This window comes from Pezoporus wallicus, unplaced genomic scaffold (genome assembly GCF_028554395.1).
Source record: "Pezoporus wallicus isolate ANWC-B61680 ecotype Strahan unplaced genomic scaffold, APGP_CSIRO_Pwel_v1 scaffold_13239, whole genome shotgun sequence".
Taxonomy (NCBI): Eukaryota; Metazoa; Chordata; class Aves; order Psittaciformes; family Psittacidae; genus Pezoporus; species Pezoporus wallicus.
Genome location: NW_026642052.1, coordinates 2,305,214 through 2,323,985, shown reverse-complemented (window position 1 = coordinate 2,323,985; position 18,772 = coordinate 2,305,214). Strand labels below are relative to the sequence as shown.

Sequence of the window (18,772 nt, the reverse complement as noted above, 5' to 3'; positions counted from 1 at the left end):
AGCTTCTCAACTAAAGCAACTTGTCCTTCAAAATCCAGCTAATAGAATCACTAGTTATTCTCCAGCTCTTGCATTGTGGAGAGGAGACACAGACCATAACCCTGCAGTACAAGAGAGGCTCATGAAGTTACTCAATCACCCTATCGGCTTTGTGTGCATTCACAACTATCACACCACACCTTGAAAGAGAATGGGACTGAATGTGTAGCTTCAGGCAGGATGGGACCAGGATTAAGTTCTTTAAACTGTTCTATCTTCTGTTTACAGATACATAGAAACAATCTTCCTAGACACCTGTTTTCATTTTCCTAGATGCTTGTTCCTGAAACACTTGTTTCCTTTCTCCCCATGGGAGTCTGTTCACAGTAAATCAATCACTGTAAACCCACTATTCTACGTTAAACCCGTCATTCAGAGCCTACCTAACTTTACAAAATAAGATAAAGGAGTAAAAAAATCTAGAGAATAAATAAGAGTGCTTTCCATTACCTGGTCTGCTGTAATGCTGAGGAGAATGGGAGGTTGGAGTGTAGCGACCATAGCCCAGTGAGCCAGCAGAGCTAGGACTTGACGTCCTGTACTGCTTGAAAGATCTGTCATCTTGGTCACCCTGAGAGGAAAAGAGGAAATGTATGTCATCAGGGAAGAGAAATAACTTCCAAAACAGACAGAATATATGATTTTGCACATTTCTGTGCCAGGTAGACAGAAGTCGATGCTATTGTAATGCTCCATGCAATCCCAATGAAATGAGGCAGCTTTCAGCCGTAAGCTCCTCCTCTGCAGTGTGACTGAAAGAGTTCTGCCAAGTGTCAGAGAATGGTCATGTTCCCAGGAAAGTCAGTACGTACATGAATTTAACATGACAATATAATTTGAAAAGAACAGAATACTGAAAAGGTGTTATTTCAGGACAGTATAATTCCCTGAACATACACAGGTGGGTGGAAGATGAGATCAGGTTAGTATGGTAGTACTATGGCCACTTTTGCAACCGTATGAATGGATGCACAGTGGTTACAGGCAACATGAAAATCAGCATTTGTTGGCTTGATTACGTCACAGAAATTACTATGTCTGCTGTATAAATTGCTCAGTGTAGTATATTACAACACAGTCATTACTAGCTAGATAATTGATAGAAACACTCATACATAGCATTAGTATTAATACTGCAGCATTGTGCAAAGCAAGTCCCACAAGCCATTTCCCACTAAACCCTTAGCTTCGACCACTTAAAACCTTACGAACAGTCATATTCCAAAAAAAATGCTTCCCTTCTCCTATTCCAGTCGGAGTGAGTGAAGACATGCAGGTGCTAGTCACTTGTGAATACTGGGACAACTTCAGACATCCATCCGTATGACTCTCGCTGGATCATTCACCATATAAACATACAGGAGATCCTACTTATCCCCATCATTACTATCCAAATGACTATCAGGACAACTTAATTATATCCATCAATTCATCTTTAGATAAACTTAGCTTCTCTAGGTTTACCCTTGACTCTTTAGAGATGCACACTGTTTTCTCATCATCATTTTTTCTTCTCTTGTTCACATGTGCTCCGTCCCTTCCACCTCACCCCAGACTCACTGACTGCATTTTCAAAAATGGAAAAATCAGTTTTATATAGCGGTGAGAAGCATTATTGCTTTAGTATCAATTTCAGAAGGAATTACACAGCACCCACGCCCCCCAAAAAATTGGAAAATTGATGCTTTCCCAAGCTTACAACATTCTGCAGACATTCTGCCACCAACTCCTCTATGCCCAGTTTGAGATGCTTCCCTCCCCATGTAGCTGAATTATTTAATACTCACTCAAACCCTTGCAAAGAGAGTTAACAAGCAGTACAGCAATGTCTCTAGAAAGTCTCGTGATGTTATTTAAATGACTGTTAATTAATTTTCTATGATGTGCCCAATTGTATGATAGAGTGGATTTTTCCTCTAATAAAAATCCCTGCAACACTGGTGACAAGTTTGCAGATGATGATGCCTGGGCACCTGATCATAGACTTTTTAGAGAAAGAAAGCAAGTATGGCGAAGCTGGATAACATGGGAGCATTCACGTAACACAAATCATGACAGCACCAACTTCCACACCAGGGCCACTTTCGGAATTTAACTGGTAGCTAATTTAAAGGGAATTATTACAATCTTCCAAATCACCAAGATTTAATATCGTTTCACACCTTAACTTTTGTGTATTTTGTGTCTCTGGAAGGAGCAATCAAGTGAAATCCAATATTAAATAAAGCGCATTTTTATTTTTAAACTATCAACTAAATTACATCCCTATTGGATAACTTCTCTGTTTAATCAGTGCTTATAGTGATAGTTCGTGTTTTAAAAACCTTAACAGATATTTGCAATTCTCCACTACTATAAAAAATTTGTGATACATAAAACTGAGATAATGGAGTAATTAGCCAGGCCTGTGATGTATAATTGAGTTACTATCTGGGAAACTATGTGAAATGCTATCACTGCTTCCAAGGTGATGTTTTGTGAAACAATGACTGACTTTGATCGCACATCAAAACACACCTAGAAGTTCAGGTATGTGATGTAACAGTATGTGTTAAACAGTTAAACAAGTAGTTAACTGTTTGTGGTAAAAAATAAAAAGACAAAGAGAAAGCTATGTTGAGCATTAATTCAAGTTAACCCACAATAGCAGCTTATATTGTAAACATAAATCGTATTTCCCAATGTAATTTATTTAGCAGAGATTGAAGAAGTAACCACCATACAACCTTTATTTTGGAAAGCAAAAACATGGATGACAGTGGAGGCAGATGTACACAGATGACAATCCAGAAGCAAAGCGCGTATTCAACACAAATAACACAGAAGAAAACAAATAAAACCCCATGCACTGTAGAATCAGGAGGCAAACCCCACATTTCAGACGCTGCTGGTTATCAATATGATCAGGTTTATGCATCACAAAATGGGTCAGAACAGGAGTACAAAGGCATTGGGGATTACCTCAGTAGGTGTTGGAGAGAGCAACTGAGGTGACTGCAAACAGCAACACACAACAAATTAGTGATACAAATTCATGCATGATGTTATTTGTGAGAAGAACTACTCTTAAAATATCAATATCCATGCGTAACACATGATACAGTTGGAAAAGCACCTGTCATTTAAGTCAGGGCAAATTTTGTTTTTAAGTAATTAAATAAGGAATAAAATACAAATAATTGCATAGGAAGATTTTGCTGATTTCTTTACTGCAAAATCCTGGGGTCTAGTGAGGCCAGTCCTGTTGCCATTGCTGTTCAGTCATTTTCCTTTCAAAATTATATACTATGTTTGGTTAGTTGAGCAAAGCAAATCTACTGAAACTATAGCGGCTGCAGGTAGCAGCCAGGATGCTGAAATTTGGAACACAGGGTTTGTTTCTGCCCTGGTAATATCAAGGATATAAATATTTGGAGCAACATGAAAATGTGCAAGCTGGATTGCAAGCACAGCTCAAAAGCACCTCGGAGTGGGTGCAGTTCCTGAGTCCTCACAGGAGGTGGGTGGGAGGTTGTTTAGTCTACACACCTCTCCCAAGCTGAGATGTAAATGGGCAGTTGAAGAGGGCAACAAACTATCAGCACTCATGAGTTTTGATATAGAAAGGAAGTATTTATACTCCATAGGTTCCGTAGCGCTAGGCAGCAGCTTTTGGTTTTGTGAAATCAGAAACCTAAATCCCATTTAAATCCTTTATCAGATACAATCTTAACTCTTTTAGGATGCATTATAATGGAGCTGCTGTGGTTCAGTATTGTACAGACAGGGTTTGGAATACAGTCTGCAAAACCTAACATATGTGCAGCATTTTACGTGAGAGTAGTACTGAGACTTTAGTGGCACTGATTAAGAGCTTATTATAAATAGCATGGCTATTATTTATAGCATTTATTTCACTTAAAACTATAGAGAACAAATGAGATTTCCATTCTAGACCAAGTATATCTTTCTAGTATAACTAGCATATCTAAGAGGTTTGATTTGTAAAAATGCATCTAAAAGTATAGAAAAAAATCAGAACTTCAAGTGAAAGGTAGTTATGGTTAGGGAAAAAAAGCTAACTTGCATGACAGGAGTTATATACAAATATACAAATATGCTTCACAAAAAAAAAAACAGAGTTAGTATTAGATTATGTTAAATTTCACTAGCACAAACTGTATCATATTAGCACTGTACATGAATAGGTTGAAATGCATGCATGACATGAGGATGAACTTTAGTAAGGGACAGTTGAAAGAAGTCTGTACTTGGAAAGTGATACCATTGCTGTGTTACAAAAATAACATGGTACACTTTAAAAAAAAAAAAAAGAAAAAATCACAAAAGACATTTGGCTTCGCTTCTGATTTTCGCATTATAATTAGCAATGGCTCCTGTTTCCTACCGCATGCATGAACTCTTCTCAGAGAAAAACATACTTTAATTACATGTCATCTGCTTCAAAAATGATCACAGAAAGTTCCAAGACTAAAAAGTCAAATGAACGTCACGCTTGTTTTCATGAAAGGCCTTATGAATGAATGGATGACATGATTCAATTAACTGAAGTTATACAAGTTGGTGGGGTTGGTTTTTTCTTGAAATTATGCACATGACAATGATGCACATAAAATCTCAAATTCATAGTAAAAAAAAATACCCATGTTTCAGTACCTCCCCGTAACTATGCCTGTCATCTGAAGAGTAACTGATATATGGAGAATAGGAGATCATATCTGGGCGGTCAATGTTATAGATGGCTTTATTTTTAGGAAGAGCAGCCAAATCCCTGTAGTCAAGAATTTCATCTCCAAGCTTTGCCTAAGAAAAGGAGGAAAGAAAGCAGTGAGAATAAGAAAGAATATGATCAGGATACAATGAGAAAAGACCAGATAAGCATAGGTAGAAAAGTAACCATAGAATTAAACCGCTTTTTCTGTTTGTGCACATTTAAATATATTTATTACACAATGCTAAATATTACTGCTTTCTTTTTCTATACCGGCGCTTTCTACTTTTCTTTGCCATTCACATTTGGTTAATAGGAGCAGCATGGCATTATTCCGTTCTCTTGGTTATATCTCACCTATTGCTAGCTGGAGAAAGACATATTGGGGACAGATATTGTAGTAGCTTTCAGGCAAAATAGCCTTCATTTTAAAGTGGTTTTGGTGTGCAGGGTTTCACTACCATAAGCAGCACTGAATAATCAAATACGTATTTCCAACATATACTCTCCAGATGCTGAAAAACATTAGTCAGTTCTCTAATTTTTCCCATTCAGCTGCGTCCCACAGCTTCACCTCCTTTCCTGACTATGTCTATGTGGCCCTTAATTATGGGTCACAAACCAGCAGATGATGGATTTGCACCATGCTGGATTAGCAGGAAGATCATAGATGCCACTTAAGTAAAGTTCAAATCCTTTCATGAGACTCACACAGCCAACAGAGGGAAAAGGACTGTGTCACTCCCCATTCTCCTCTTACTATACTTATTCCAAATGTATAATTATCAAAATGCCACTTTTGCACAGACTATCCTTAGGATAATGGTAACTTGCACCAAAACCATGTCCAGCACATACTGTCTTGTAGAAACAATGACAAGTTGGCCACATGAGGAGTGGAGAAATGGGCAGTGTCATTGTCTCATTCCTAGCTCAGGCTTTGCAGAAGATAAGAATGATAAGCTCCTTGTTGGCAACAAGATGAGTGAATCTTGCTATTCTCTGAATATCTCTCTCTAATCAGCTATAAAACTGTAATAATGTTTTCCGCATGCAAAAAATCTGAAAGTATCCGGGATTTATGCATGCAGTGATAATATTTTTTTCTAAGTATGAGCTAAAAAAAGTTCAATAGATTTTCCAGGGAAGTTTTCTATTAGGTTAATCATACAGGAAAAAATTAGTGTGACAACTTTCAATTTTCCATTTTTCTAAAACAATGTATGAATTTGTGCGAACGTAAGCAACGTGGAAAAGAGGAAGATTCCTCTTCACTAAGAAAGTGGAACAAAGCTGCCATTACTATCATGCATTCTCATCCTCAAAACTAATGAAAAAATGTCTTTTAATCAAATATGTGATTCTTCAGTTGTCTACAGATATCACCTTCCGTACAGCTAGTTTAACAAGCTAAAGAGCAATGAAATGGCCCTTTGATGGAAATAAATCCCTGCCTACTGAGAGCCAGTGGCAAGCTCTGATGCAAAGACAGGTCATGCAAAGGAGGAGTCTATCAGGGCTGTTCCAGGAAGACTTTGGGCAGCATTGTACCTACAAGGAAGACCAAGGAAGCTGTGATAATTTCTTTTCTAAGGTATCCAGAGCTGCAAATACCATTCTATTGAACCCAAAGAAGTTCAGAATTGGGAATATTTAAATGTGAATTATGGTAATTTTAGCCCCTATTTCTCCACATAGATGTGCAACTTGAGATCCTCCCACTAGACTTCAGAACTGACAGAAGTAAAACTTACCCAGTTATGTAACTCTCTTCAGTTTAATACCAAAATGTAGGCAAATTTGGATTCAAGAACCACCTTAGTGATACAGTTCCTTTCTCAACTCTCAAGTCTACAAACATCCAGCCTACATTGTTTTTTTGTTTTATTTATTTTACCTATTTTCAAATACGCTAGGGAAGGCTCAAATTACAGATAAGAGGCTTCCAACCATGTCTTCAATAATCTGGTATTTTGGATTCTGTTAAACCATGCTCTAATTTTTGAATATCGATTATTTCATTTGGAACATGTAATTTTTCAGGTGTATAAACTGCAAATATAATCTGTATGAAAACATGCAATTTCTATTCCCAGTATGACAATGTACATCACAGCTACCTAACCTAACCCTTCAAGTTGTTTATATTGGGTTGGAGCACCTAATTCTATCTTCATAAAATATAGGCATGTATAAAGAAAGACTTTTATTCAAGCTTTATTTAATGTCATAATTTAGAAATCAACTGATTTTTAAGTGGTATTTAGGGACTCTGAGAGGACAGCAGCACTAGGGTGATTTTAGTCTGGATATAATGAAGCCATCACTAAAGATCACGAAAAGATGTCCATCAGCTTCAAAGGGCATTGACCTATGCCCTTTCTCAGTCCAAGAAAACACCAAAGTCTGGTATCAACAGCTGAAGAAAAAGTGGAATGGCTTTAGTAAACCATTCGTGAACCACATCCAGGTTTAATCAAAACATGCCTTCTTCATCTTTCTCTAGCTAACCACTCGACCATGACCAGAAACGTGTCTCCCATGAGATAGCATGTTGTTCAGAACGATGGCATGGCTGACTTGATGCCTTTGAAAGTATGAGCACCACGAATTCATGGGTCCTAACCTGTAACTGTTTTCTATAAATTCTCTTCTGCCCAACACGGTACTTCACTGAGCTCACCAGCTGTGAAGGCACAATTTTACTATTGGTTTTAAGGGTCTGAATCCATGCTACTGCTGAAAGCAGCTGTCCTGTGCGTGCCCTGTCACCCTGCTCTGCCTTCTGTTCTACATTAGCATCACAGGACATGCAGACAGCTGGGTCTTTTCTTGCCTCTTTGGTTGGCTGGAGGTTTTTCCTCCTTTATTTTTTCAGCTGAATCTGGTCTCAAATCTGACTGATCATACCTCTGTGTACCCACCAGTACTAGCATCAAAGAGGATACATGAAGACATGGCCAGGGAGGGACAGGGCCACATATGTGTGACCTTCCTCTCAGTGGTAGCATGAATTTAGGTTTGGTTAAAACAATCAGAAAGCACTCAAGTTAAATCTTGATCATGTATGTAAGTCATTACACTCCTGTAATAGAAAACAGATGCAAAAGATAGCCAAAGAATCATTTTGATAACATAGAAGCCAAGTAACATGTTTTTAATTCTTTTTACTTTCCTGTTCGTGAAAGCCAAAATAAGATTTAATCAATCTCACAGCTTTGACAATTAAGCAGTCAGAGAGGAGACAGAGACAGCAAGAACTTGCACGCCTCTGGGGAATCTTTTTTCCTAATTGACTCATATTTGCTAGACAACTTTATTTTTTCGCAGTCTCAGCTGCCTCTGAAGTATATTAAAGCAACAAACGTTAGAGCTGTGTGCTGATTTAATGATATCCTTTAAAAAAAATCCCCCCACTCTGTTCCCTCCCCCTTAAAAAAAAATACCCAAAAAAAGAGACTGGAGGTTTGTCCTTGACTTTTAGCTGCCAGTGAAGCATATTTAAAGCTGTAATCACAAACATCAAGAAGAACACTACTATCCAATAGTTAGATAAATGTCAGTTTAAAACATAAATCTTAGAAGAATGTTCATGCTTATGAAAACAATGAAGTGGTGCATGGCTGGAGAGATAGAGACCATCTGGTCAAAGAAAGTGCTCACATGACAATGTAAGCACAATGATTTGTATTTAAAGTATTAGAGGCAACTGTTTTTTCACTGGGAATATATGACTGGAAGCCACCAGCATGGAGCTCTACTAGAAGGAGAACTCAAAAACACCAACAAGCATTTACATAAGGGGCAGTTCCTCCACTTCACGTTCCGTCTTACTTTCATGAAGTTTAGATTGTATCCAAAATAACTTTTACTTTAAGGAAAAAGACACATTTGGCTGCAAGGCACTTTTTCCTTGTCTTACTGTAGTAGATAAAAGCCCTGAATCTTTCTAAGAATAAGCTCTCTGGCAGTCAGCTTTATCTCCAGCAATCTCCTCTGCATATGGTATCCAGTTGAGAATAACCTGCCTACCTGAGGGATCCTTGGACAGGATAAAGAATAGCTCTGGCAAGACTAAAGCTCTCCAGGAGATCTTTGTACAGATTGTGCCACACTTGTGGATATTTTTTACCTCTAGGGATTTGGGGATTTTTTACCTTAGGGATTTGGCCATGACCATTAGCTACAGCAATTATGACAATCAAGGTACACCTGGTATTGAAAAAAATACCCTGCATAAGCTTTTATCATACTTGTTGTTTTAAATTCTCTCTATGAGCTTTCCGGTGCTAGGACTTCTTAAATCCATAAACGCATCAAAGGTCCTCTGAGGTTACAGACTGGCATTTGTCAAGGCCCCAGTCCTGCAATCACACACGAGTGCTTTCATAAGCTTGATTTAGACAAGTTGTATTCAAATCTAAGCTTGTAATCTACCTGTGGGCTGTACTGTTTACTTAAACTTTTCTCTTTAGAAAGCACTGTGGTATTTTGCATGCTTTGGTATAAGCCAGTTCCAGTTGTAATATAAATGCTATAAATACACTACAAAAAAACCAAGAGGAAACTGCCAGAATTCTGTTATGGCAAACGCAGTATTCAAATATTTTAAACGTGAGAAAGTAAATTCTATTTTAGAGGAGTCACCAGCTGCAGTGGTTTGGAGACACCAATTTTCTACACAATGTGTTAAATGTAGGAGGAAGCACAGGGTTTTCCACATCCCACAGACTGAATTTCACTGTGAAATACTCACATAGATCACACGGCTTGGGGAACCTGACGTACTTGAAGCAGGTACAGAAATAATGCTCTCAGAGGAAGTCCTTGTTTCCTATGGCAGGAGAAGAGAAGCAAACCAGAAAAGAAATAGAGAAAAGACAGAGTAAATATAACCATTACTTCAAAAGGAGTATGCAAGAAATTTCACTTTATCACTTAAAACTGGTTTATTTCAGCAAGCTCAAAACACGCAGGCATACCAAGGAGTTAAAAACAGAATGCTTTTGGTCAATCAACTTTTTTTAAAATGCAAAAATTACTTAACATATCACTTTCTTTTCTCCTCCCTTCAGAATGAAATGGCCTGGAGCATTTCTGGGCTGCCAGGACAGCCTTTGGGCACTATCAAGGACGGGTTAAGTTACAAGATGATACAGTGGCAGCATTTTTACTCTAAGGTTATACTGTCAAACCAATCTACATTGCTTCTGGGAAGTGTCACACTACTGTGCCATTCACTCAGAGGAAAGAGAACAACATTATGCAGGGCATCCGAATCACCTAATAGGTTGGCTTTCCCCTCTCTGATTGTAGGACTACCAGGTTGATTTTAATAGTCAACTGGTTTTGCTCTGTTTTCAATCGTTCTGGCATTTAGAATGACAGACTTTTATTGCTTTCTTTTTGCATCATCCTCTATGATGAAAAATATAATTACTTTTAAATAACAAGGGCTGTTAAAGGGTTATGAGATGCGATGATATTAGCCATGAGTGAACAGATCTGACACTCATAATTGAAGATTAAACAAATCTTACCATGAAATCAATAGGTTTACACCCTATTTTACCCAGCTATATCAGTTCTGGGTAAACACTCTCCCATCTATGGGAAAAACTACCCCTGACTGCAAAAAGTACATGTTTTCCCATGTACTCAGAATGACCATCATTTACTGCCTCATGAAAGGCTGACACTTCTTACCTAGAGGTTACAACTGTTCAAACCTTTAAAAGGCTTTTAGAAGTATTAAGCTGTCAGGTTGCATCCTTCCTACTGCTCCAGTCTCTATTTGAAGTATTTACTTGCTTTGAGAAGCAATATGTGAATATATCTGTACTGTATTGTGTTAGCGGAGCAAACAAACTAAATGATCACAACTATCCTTCCACTGACCTTCTTTAGCCCAAATAGCCCTGTGGCTATCTGAGACAATATGTGGAGGCACTTACCCATATAAAAAAATAACCAGTTTAATTGTTTTGGCATGTCTGAATGGGGTTTTGGAATTTTCTCCCTCTTGTTTTCAATTGTCTGAGGCTCTATACACACTCAGAAAGTCCAAAGGGACAAGCATGGAAATAAAGAGTATTATCTGACAAAATACTTGTGGTTGCTGTTGAGATGATCATTTAACACAGACAGTGTAATTGCCCTGCTCTTCTGCATAGTTAAAACACACTGCAGTTTTCCAAAACTTGTGTAAATGACATGAAATGTCATAAATGCACAGCTGTCATGTAGAAGCCACACTTTTCTTTCATGATGTTTCGACAGGAGGCCTAATGCAGTGGAGGAAAGAGAACCAAACCTAAAGAAAACTGCATGATTCCAGTGTTTTAAACCCTGTTGAAGTCATATGTCACTTCTGAATAAACACTGGGATTCCCAAGATAAAGCTTCAGAGCTTCTTTCTGTGTCACGTGGATCAGTGGAGTATGTTTTAAGATTAGAGTGTAGCATGCCTTTAAAACACATAAAATACCTGGCTGAATGGCTAAATATATTTAATAACTCTTCATGAATTCCTGGAGTTTTTTAATAATCTTTCCTCAACTTGGAGGTGCCATCGTGATTTTAAGAAGGCCTACAGGGATGCTGGAGAGGGACTCTTAGCAGGGACTGCAGTGATAGCACAAGGGGTAATGGGTTAAATCTTAAACAGGGGGAAGTTCAGGTTGGATATAAGAAAGAAGTTCTTTACTGTGAGGGTGGTGAAACACTGGCATGGGTTGCCCAAAGAAGTGGTAAATGCTCTCCATCCCTGCCTGTGTTCAAGGCCAGGTTGGACAGAGCCTTGGGTGACATGGTCTAGTGTGAGGTGTGCCTGGCCATGGCAGGGGGCTGGAACTGGATGATATTAAGGTCCTTTCCAACCCTAACAATTCTATGGTTCTACGACTTTCTTACTTGTGCAATCCAAGTCTCATCTTATTAAGATATTTCTGCAGATTGATTCTGTGATTCATCATGCTGTACAGGTACTCCCACAGTTTTTCCTATTTCTCCTCCCAGTGATTAAAAGCCACTCATTCCACAGCTTGCACATGCTCTTTTTCCGCTACCCAATCTATTACCCCTTTTAGCATTCCCAGTCTATGCTTGCTGCACATAATCTAGATTTTGCAATAAAAACTCACATCTCAGTTCACACCATTGCCTCTCTTCAGTTCTTTTCTCTGTACTACACATTTTTATTCTTCCTCCACTTATTTTTCTTTTATGCCTTTTGATAATACTTATTCTTTCTCTTGCTAATTTGATTTTTTTCTGTCTTTTCCAGCTTTATTTCTTCTGCTTATAATCTCACTCTCTCTTGACTTTTCTTTTTGCTGTCACTCTCTTTCACATCTTCTTTCACACTTGCACTCCATCTCCAGTTTCAAATTGTACTGCCACTTACTCTTTCTGCCTTTGTCACCTACTTTAACTACATGCTGTGCATGTATGTACATAAATATATAGAAAGATAACTTTAAAAACAAACTGCAAAGGTTGACCAGAAAATTTCTCAACCAGTATATCCCATTCCCAGCTTTACAAGCTAGCTTGAAAAGTGTGTAAGTACCCTCTCTGAAATACCATTCTGTCTTCTTGGTTTATTCTTTCAATAATAAGTGTAAAGACCAAAAAGGACAAAGAAAAACAAAGAGAAGGGAAAATGACTAGACTTGGGAAAATGCTTTGAGTTCCATTCCAGCTTTTTTTCCCCCCACTCAGGCAAAACTCCCACTGACTTGCAGATACAGATATCTTCCTCTCTGCTGGGGAAGGGGCAAACTCTCAGTACTCAGACAAATGAGTCAGTCACAGTATCTTACAAGTGCACTTTCTTTGCCATTGTGAGGAAAAGGCAGCTAAGTAGGAACCCAGTAAAACCTTGTCTGTGGTCTTTCTTTAAAGGAGGGAATTGGAAAACTGCTATAATTTCAATAGATTACATGGGGTTTTAGCCTTACAATTTCAGCTACTCAGCTAGAATAAAATCTTTAGGAAGTCTGAAATACTGCTTAATAGTACCAGGCTGAATCAACAACACAAAGTATTTTTATAATTTAAACCATACATTTTATATATACATTGCATAATTTTAAATATACATTAAACCAATACATTTCCTACTGAAACACTACATATTTGATATTCAGAGCTCACCATGAAGAATAGCAGAGCAATCGCTTCCCATACACATGGGTACAAAAGATATAGCCAAGATCCTTCGGGGTAAAGCCCAAACCAAATTTTTTTTCAAAACTGTAATTTAGTCAAAGTTGCACTTGCTAAAACACCAGATTTGTAAACACTCTTTTTATAGCTGCTGCTTCCTGCTGCTCTGACTTGCTCCATGTGCCTTCTGTCCAAGCCTGGATGAATCAAAGCAGAGCTTTTTTGAACAAGGGTACCACACGTACCACTTGGAGCATCAGAGAACATCAGAACTGAAAAACCCCATACTTGGCCTCTGCATTAAATGAGATTGTCGTATCTCAGCCCCACCAATTCAGAGGGATCATTTCCCCAGCTACAGATTAATTCTTCATTTCCTAGGGGCAGCTTATTCATCTGCTAACCTTGTAATTATTGAAGTTGCCAGAACTCCCCCCTTTTCCCCTTGCACATAGACAGATGCACAAATCATCCAACTAAGGAGGTACTTAAAGCCAGAGATTAAATTAAGTTGGGGCTGGCTTGCCAACATGTTACAAACAAATAATAAAAAGAAATTCCAAGGAGATTTTTTGTTGTTGATAAAAAAAATAAAGAGAAAGTCCTCTGATCTTTTAAGTGCAGAGCCACATAAAAAAGGAAGAGGTCATGAACTGATCACATCATAATAAGACAGAAGTTAAAAATTAACTTTTTTTTTCTTATTCGTATTTTCACATTTTTCCTTATTCAGCTTATTCATACAGCTCATAGGTCACCATTCCCCTGAAGCTGTAGCTTTAATCACTAAGTAAAAGCAGACTATTTATATTAAATTATTACATTAACCTACTAGATTTTTGTAATCTAAAACTTAAAATTACAGTAGTGAAAAAATTAAAAAGCCAGCCCTCCATGCCCACTGGAAAAAAAGGGACAGAGAATAACGTGATAATGGAATAACAACAGGTATTATATACAGTCTTTTTACCTTGTTTTTTTCTTCAGCCTTTGCAGCCTGTCTACAAACTGGATGCCAAATGGATGTACCTGGAAAGTAAATTTAAAGTTTTGCTTAATTCTGTTGCCCAGTAAGAACCTTAAAAGGATTAAAATAAGAACATCATTAAACCTGCCTATAAGGTTCTATAAATCACAGCATACTGATTCCAATCCCATCACCATTTCATGGATACTTTCAAAGCTAAAACTGACAACTTCTCAATATCAGTAAGCTTAATCAGATACATTTTAAACACTCGGTGCACTTCAGAAAGCTACATGTACTTCAATATGCGAGATCAGTATCTACACCTAAGTCCTAAGAAGTGTGATATCGGATCTTTGGAGCTCTTCCAGCCCAACCTCTTGTTCAGAGCAGGTCCCATTATAGCAGGCAGCTCAGTGCTGTGTCCAGTTGGATTCTATGTATCTCCCAGGATGCAGAACCCACAGCATCTCTGGAAAATCTGTTCCACCACCATGGTAAATTTTTCTTTTTCTATGTGTGTAGTCAGAATTACACGTTCTCTTATAATACATAATCTTGTAATAGTCTGGCCCAAGTCATAGTAAGTAGCACACTCGGATGGGATGAAGCAGAATTTAACACTAGCTGAAAATCCAGTCTTTCTGAATTACTCACTGCACTGATCTTGCACTTCCTATATGTTTGTCTCTCATAAGTCAAATACTAGAGAACTGAATACACTGAGGGGACTATCCATCTTGGAGGAGGCAGGAAACACAGAATGAACCAATTCTCTACTTCATGTAATTACAGAAGAGAGGATTATGAATTCCAGAGATGAAAGTAAACATTATGTGTGAGAAAGAAACTTTATAGCTTTGTATTAACAAAAAGGAAAAAAAAAATAATCTTTTCAAAAGCTGAACACAATGTTAAATACTCAGAATTCAACTGAAGTGGAATGTAACTATATAAAAGAATCATTTGTGAGCTTTAATAGCAAAGAGGAACCCTTACATTTATGTCAGTCTGAGCTCAGACAAGCTACAAACCAAAGCTTCCACACAGTTAAATAACGTGAGTGTATTGCAATTTCTGCTTGACTAAATGGGAAGCTGAGAACCTTTGTGTTTAAATATTTAATGTTTATACTGGGTGGAGAGCACCAAGAGGAGTTATTGGAAATGCTTTGTTTTCACAGCAGTTTGATAGTTTTCTAACCAGTGGATTTTGGAAACAAGATAGAAACAGAAAAACTATTTCCCAGAAGACAGATGGAGATCGTTAGAATTTCTTTCACAAAAATAACCCAGATGAACCCAGACCCACGCAGTGAGATACTACCTATAAGTACAGACCAGATAGATTATGTTTACTAAGTTTCTGAAGTTTTTTGGGCCTGAACCGCTAAAGAAATATTTTTATAGCACCTTTAAATTCAATGCTAATTTATCTTCCAATTGCGAGTAGGTCTGAGTTTGCCCACTGACAGCATCTGTCCCAGCTGCTTCATAGGTTGATGTAAATCTTCCCAATGGTATTAAGAAGTATTCAGATCAACTTTTTTCTTAATTACTCTTACCTGTGGTCAAGCACAATTGGGAAACATTTTCACACAGAAGAACAAGGGCCCTTTCAAACAAAAGTCATCTGATGGATGACCACTGATGACTCAATTTCTAAGGAATACGCAACACCTGAAGGAACTTTACAGTAGTTTATTAAGAGGATGAAGAACAAGTTACAAAATCCTGGGCCTCAACATTTTTTATCTAACACATCAGGTAAGGTAGCCCAAATACCTAATCACAGATCTTTCATTAAGTTAAATGGAAACTGCTCTTCATGTGAAGATAAAAAGTATTTGATAGTAAGCTGGTAACAATGTTTCATGCATCAGAAAATAAAGTGATTAAGAAGAGTCCAAATTAACAGGACCTGAGCATACTTTGTGGTTATTTGAACTAAAAAGCAGCACAAAACCTAACAAATATCCACCATTACAACAAACTGAACTTAAAAAGGAGATTCCTTTGCAACCCAGTTTCAAAGAGTTTGAAATCTAGAACCAAATTGTAGTTCAGTATCTTTTTTAAAGCACTGATTTCCCATGGGACTTTAGTACAGCTAAACTACTTTGCAATTGGAAGAACCACAGCATTTTCTGGCTCCCAAGGGAGAATTCATGAGCACAGACAAGGATTTTATCAGTTTAGTACAGCTAAAAGTTGCTGCATATAAAGTATAGATTTTATCTCATACCTATGTTAACTAACTTTTTTCCCCACATTAAATGAATTGAATGCAAGCCCTTGTCCACTACCACTGAAATTCCCTGACAAGAAATTGAATTTCTCCCGTGCAAGCTTATGGCTGTGTAAGGTATAGACATATTCTGTGCTAAGGGCTTCAGCTCCATGGCATCCTCTTCTCCACTCTCTGAGGACACTTAGGTGTGACTGAGGAGAATTCAGGTAAGGACCTTCAGATTTTCTCATCATACCCAAATGGGCGATGAGTACAGGACTGGTCTTAGAACTGCAACAGCAGCCTTAGGGAACCTGATGTCCCACATGCATGTTAACTTTCATCTGGACTATTTATCACTGCAGAAAAACACTGCATTTTTTCAGTAAATGGAACATTTTAATAATTTTCACTGTCAAGTACTTCCCCTTCATCTGCAGGAAATAACTGTTACCACTCATCCTTCTGTGATTCACACTTGCTATTGGATTTTAACTGAGAAAGAAGTAGTAGGTGAGTAAGAAGAAATGGTTTGGTTTTGTTTTTCCGTTGCATTGTTCACTTTCTTTGGTAGCCATGAAATGAGAATATGCACAAAAGAGCTCAGCCATGCTAACGAGTATGGGCAAGACGGCCATGCTGCCAAGTGTGTTTTGCATTTTGGGTTTCTGTTTGGTTTTGTTTTTACCTTGAAGATACATTTCTTCTCCTTCTGCAAACATCTGATTGCACCTGACACATCGTGCACACGTTGGGTGATAATGTTTTTCTCCTGCCTGTTTGGGAAAAAAGGTACAGATGATTAAGTATACTGATCAATTTAGTGTCTTCACTATGAAGAGTTTTTCTCTCATCCTCTAGAATATGACTAATTAGAGTAAATCAGTTAATGTCAAGTAATTCAACAATCTCCTACAAACACAATGCCAATTTTTTGTTACAGACAATTCATGACATAAAATGAAATAATGGTCTTGCCCACACGAAAGCAAAATTTAATGTGCAATAGTTAAATCTCTGAATTTACAGAATGGAAACAATTTTATATAGCAAACACATACTCCCTGTAAACAACCATTGTGTGCACCAAGTGCAAGGCAACTCAGGACTCACCTGAGCAAGGAAGTTGGGAGGACATAACCTTGAGCACAGATTTGCAGCCAAACTCTATGTTCCTCATGACCCCACTGAACATAGAATCTCAATGTACAGCAAGAACCACCTTCTGGAAGGAATGCTCATAGATGCTTTGAAAGTGTCTTGCAGCTAATGTATACTAAAGGGTTTCCATGAGGAGTGTGTCTGGTGTGACTATAGGTCTGTAAGTTCAGAGCTGACACTTCTGGGTACTGTGCACTAAGTCCCTTGCACAGACAAGCCAGAGCTTTGTCAGTCGTTCTGAGATTAGTCCACATAACTTAATACCACCATTTTCGGTGATTAGAATGAGAATAGGATTGAGGCCTAAATTTGCTCAGAACACCTTAGCAACTCATCAATTTTCATAAATTCAAATTTCAAATTACCTTGTAACTCCATTAATTTAAACTGTCTCACCACTGACCTCTATGTGTTTCTCAAGAGGAGACATCTACCTGCTACAAAGGAGCAAGGGTTTGCCTATGTCAGAACATGTGTCACACAGACAAGGCTGAAGTTAACCTCAAATGATTATCAGACAAAAAAGATTATTGGATCAAGGGATTTATGCAAAGCTCGATTTTGGTAGCTTGGCCAAAATTCAGTTCTATGGCTGACTGTGGGTAAATTTGTTAGCTCTGGTTCCCACAGGCAAGGACAGCAGCATCGCAAGGCAGTGTTGGCAAGAGCCAGTGACAAAAACAGCATTCAGTGCTTTTCTAAATGAACAATGCAGGCCAGCCCCTCCAAACTGCACCCCTACCCCATCTTTCAGATGACAACCACAAAACAGAGTTCAACAGCCCAAAGCTGGCTCTTGTGCATGCTCCCACAGCCCTCATTCTCCAAAATCCCTATACAACTGAAAGGTTGGCATCTTCTTCGTCTTCTGATCTCACACTATTCTGTGCTAGATAGGATGGCCATGGTTTAGGTAGATTAAAGTCAATGCCACTTCTATTATCAACAAAAGCCAGGTGATCAAGTAACTCTAAAACTTACAGCTAAGTTAAACTAAGTTTAACTTAAAGTTTAAGCTAAATCTGACTTCAACAGAAATTCTCCTGGAGTTAAAAATAAGCAAATTTCGATCCATGTAGAATGTCTCACAACCTGCTTATCCGAAAAAAAGTTAAAAATGCTTCTAGGATTGTACGTGCCATTAAGAAATTACTATTAAGTATTGATTGCCCCACTGTCTTCAGTGTGTAAATATGTACATTCTTCTTCTAGAAATTTAACAATGTTACTACAGGGATGACATGTGTTACTCTTTATTGACAGTCAAAACTTTCAGAGGTGTTTATACTGAGGTATATCATCTGCGTCTGGAAGATATTTTGCTGTTCGCAGTATCAAACAGAGGAGTATGGTAAATTTTGGTTATAGAATGTCTGGGTTTACTTCATCAGTGTTAACTTGATTCACCCCTGAAACCCGTTGCTGCATTTTAAATCAGCACTAAGGAAGAGTGACACATCACACCAGAATTGCCATTTTCAAATCAGCTTTCTTCC

General features: G+C 38.0%; 1 protein-coding gene across 16 annotated transcripts in view; it reads right to left on the bottom strand.

The window, feature by feature from the left end:
* ABLIM2 (actin binding LIM protein family member 2) overlaps window positions 1-18,772 on the bottom strand; it is a 134,833-nt gene that overhangs the window by 36,768 nt on the left and 79,293 nt on the right. For 8 of the 16 annotated variants that reach the window (XM_057426721.1, XM_057426723.1, XM_057426725.1 and 5 more), the window contains exons 7-12: window positions 16,804-16,891; window positions 13,890-13,948; window positions 9,507-9,584; window positions 4,696-4,842; window positions 3,001-3,033; window positions 490-610 (exon numbers count right to left, since the gene is read on the bottom strand). In XM_057426721.1, the coding sequence (XP_057282704.1) occupies window positions 490-610; window positions 3,001-3,033; window positions 4,696-4,842; window positions 9,507-9,584; window positions 13,890-13,948; window positions 16,804-16,891 (526 nt within the window). The remainder of the gene's footprint in view (window positions 1-489; window positions 611-3,000; window positions 3,034-4,695; window positions 4,843-9,506; window positions 9,585-13,889; window positions 13,949-16,803; window positions 16,892-18,772) is intronic. The other 8 variants (XM_057426724.1, XM_057426726.1, XM_057426731.1 and 5 more) reach the window with 2 other exon arrangements.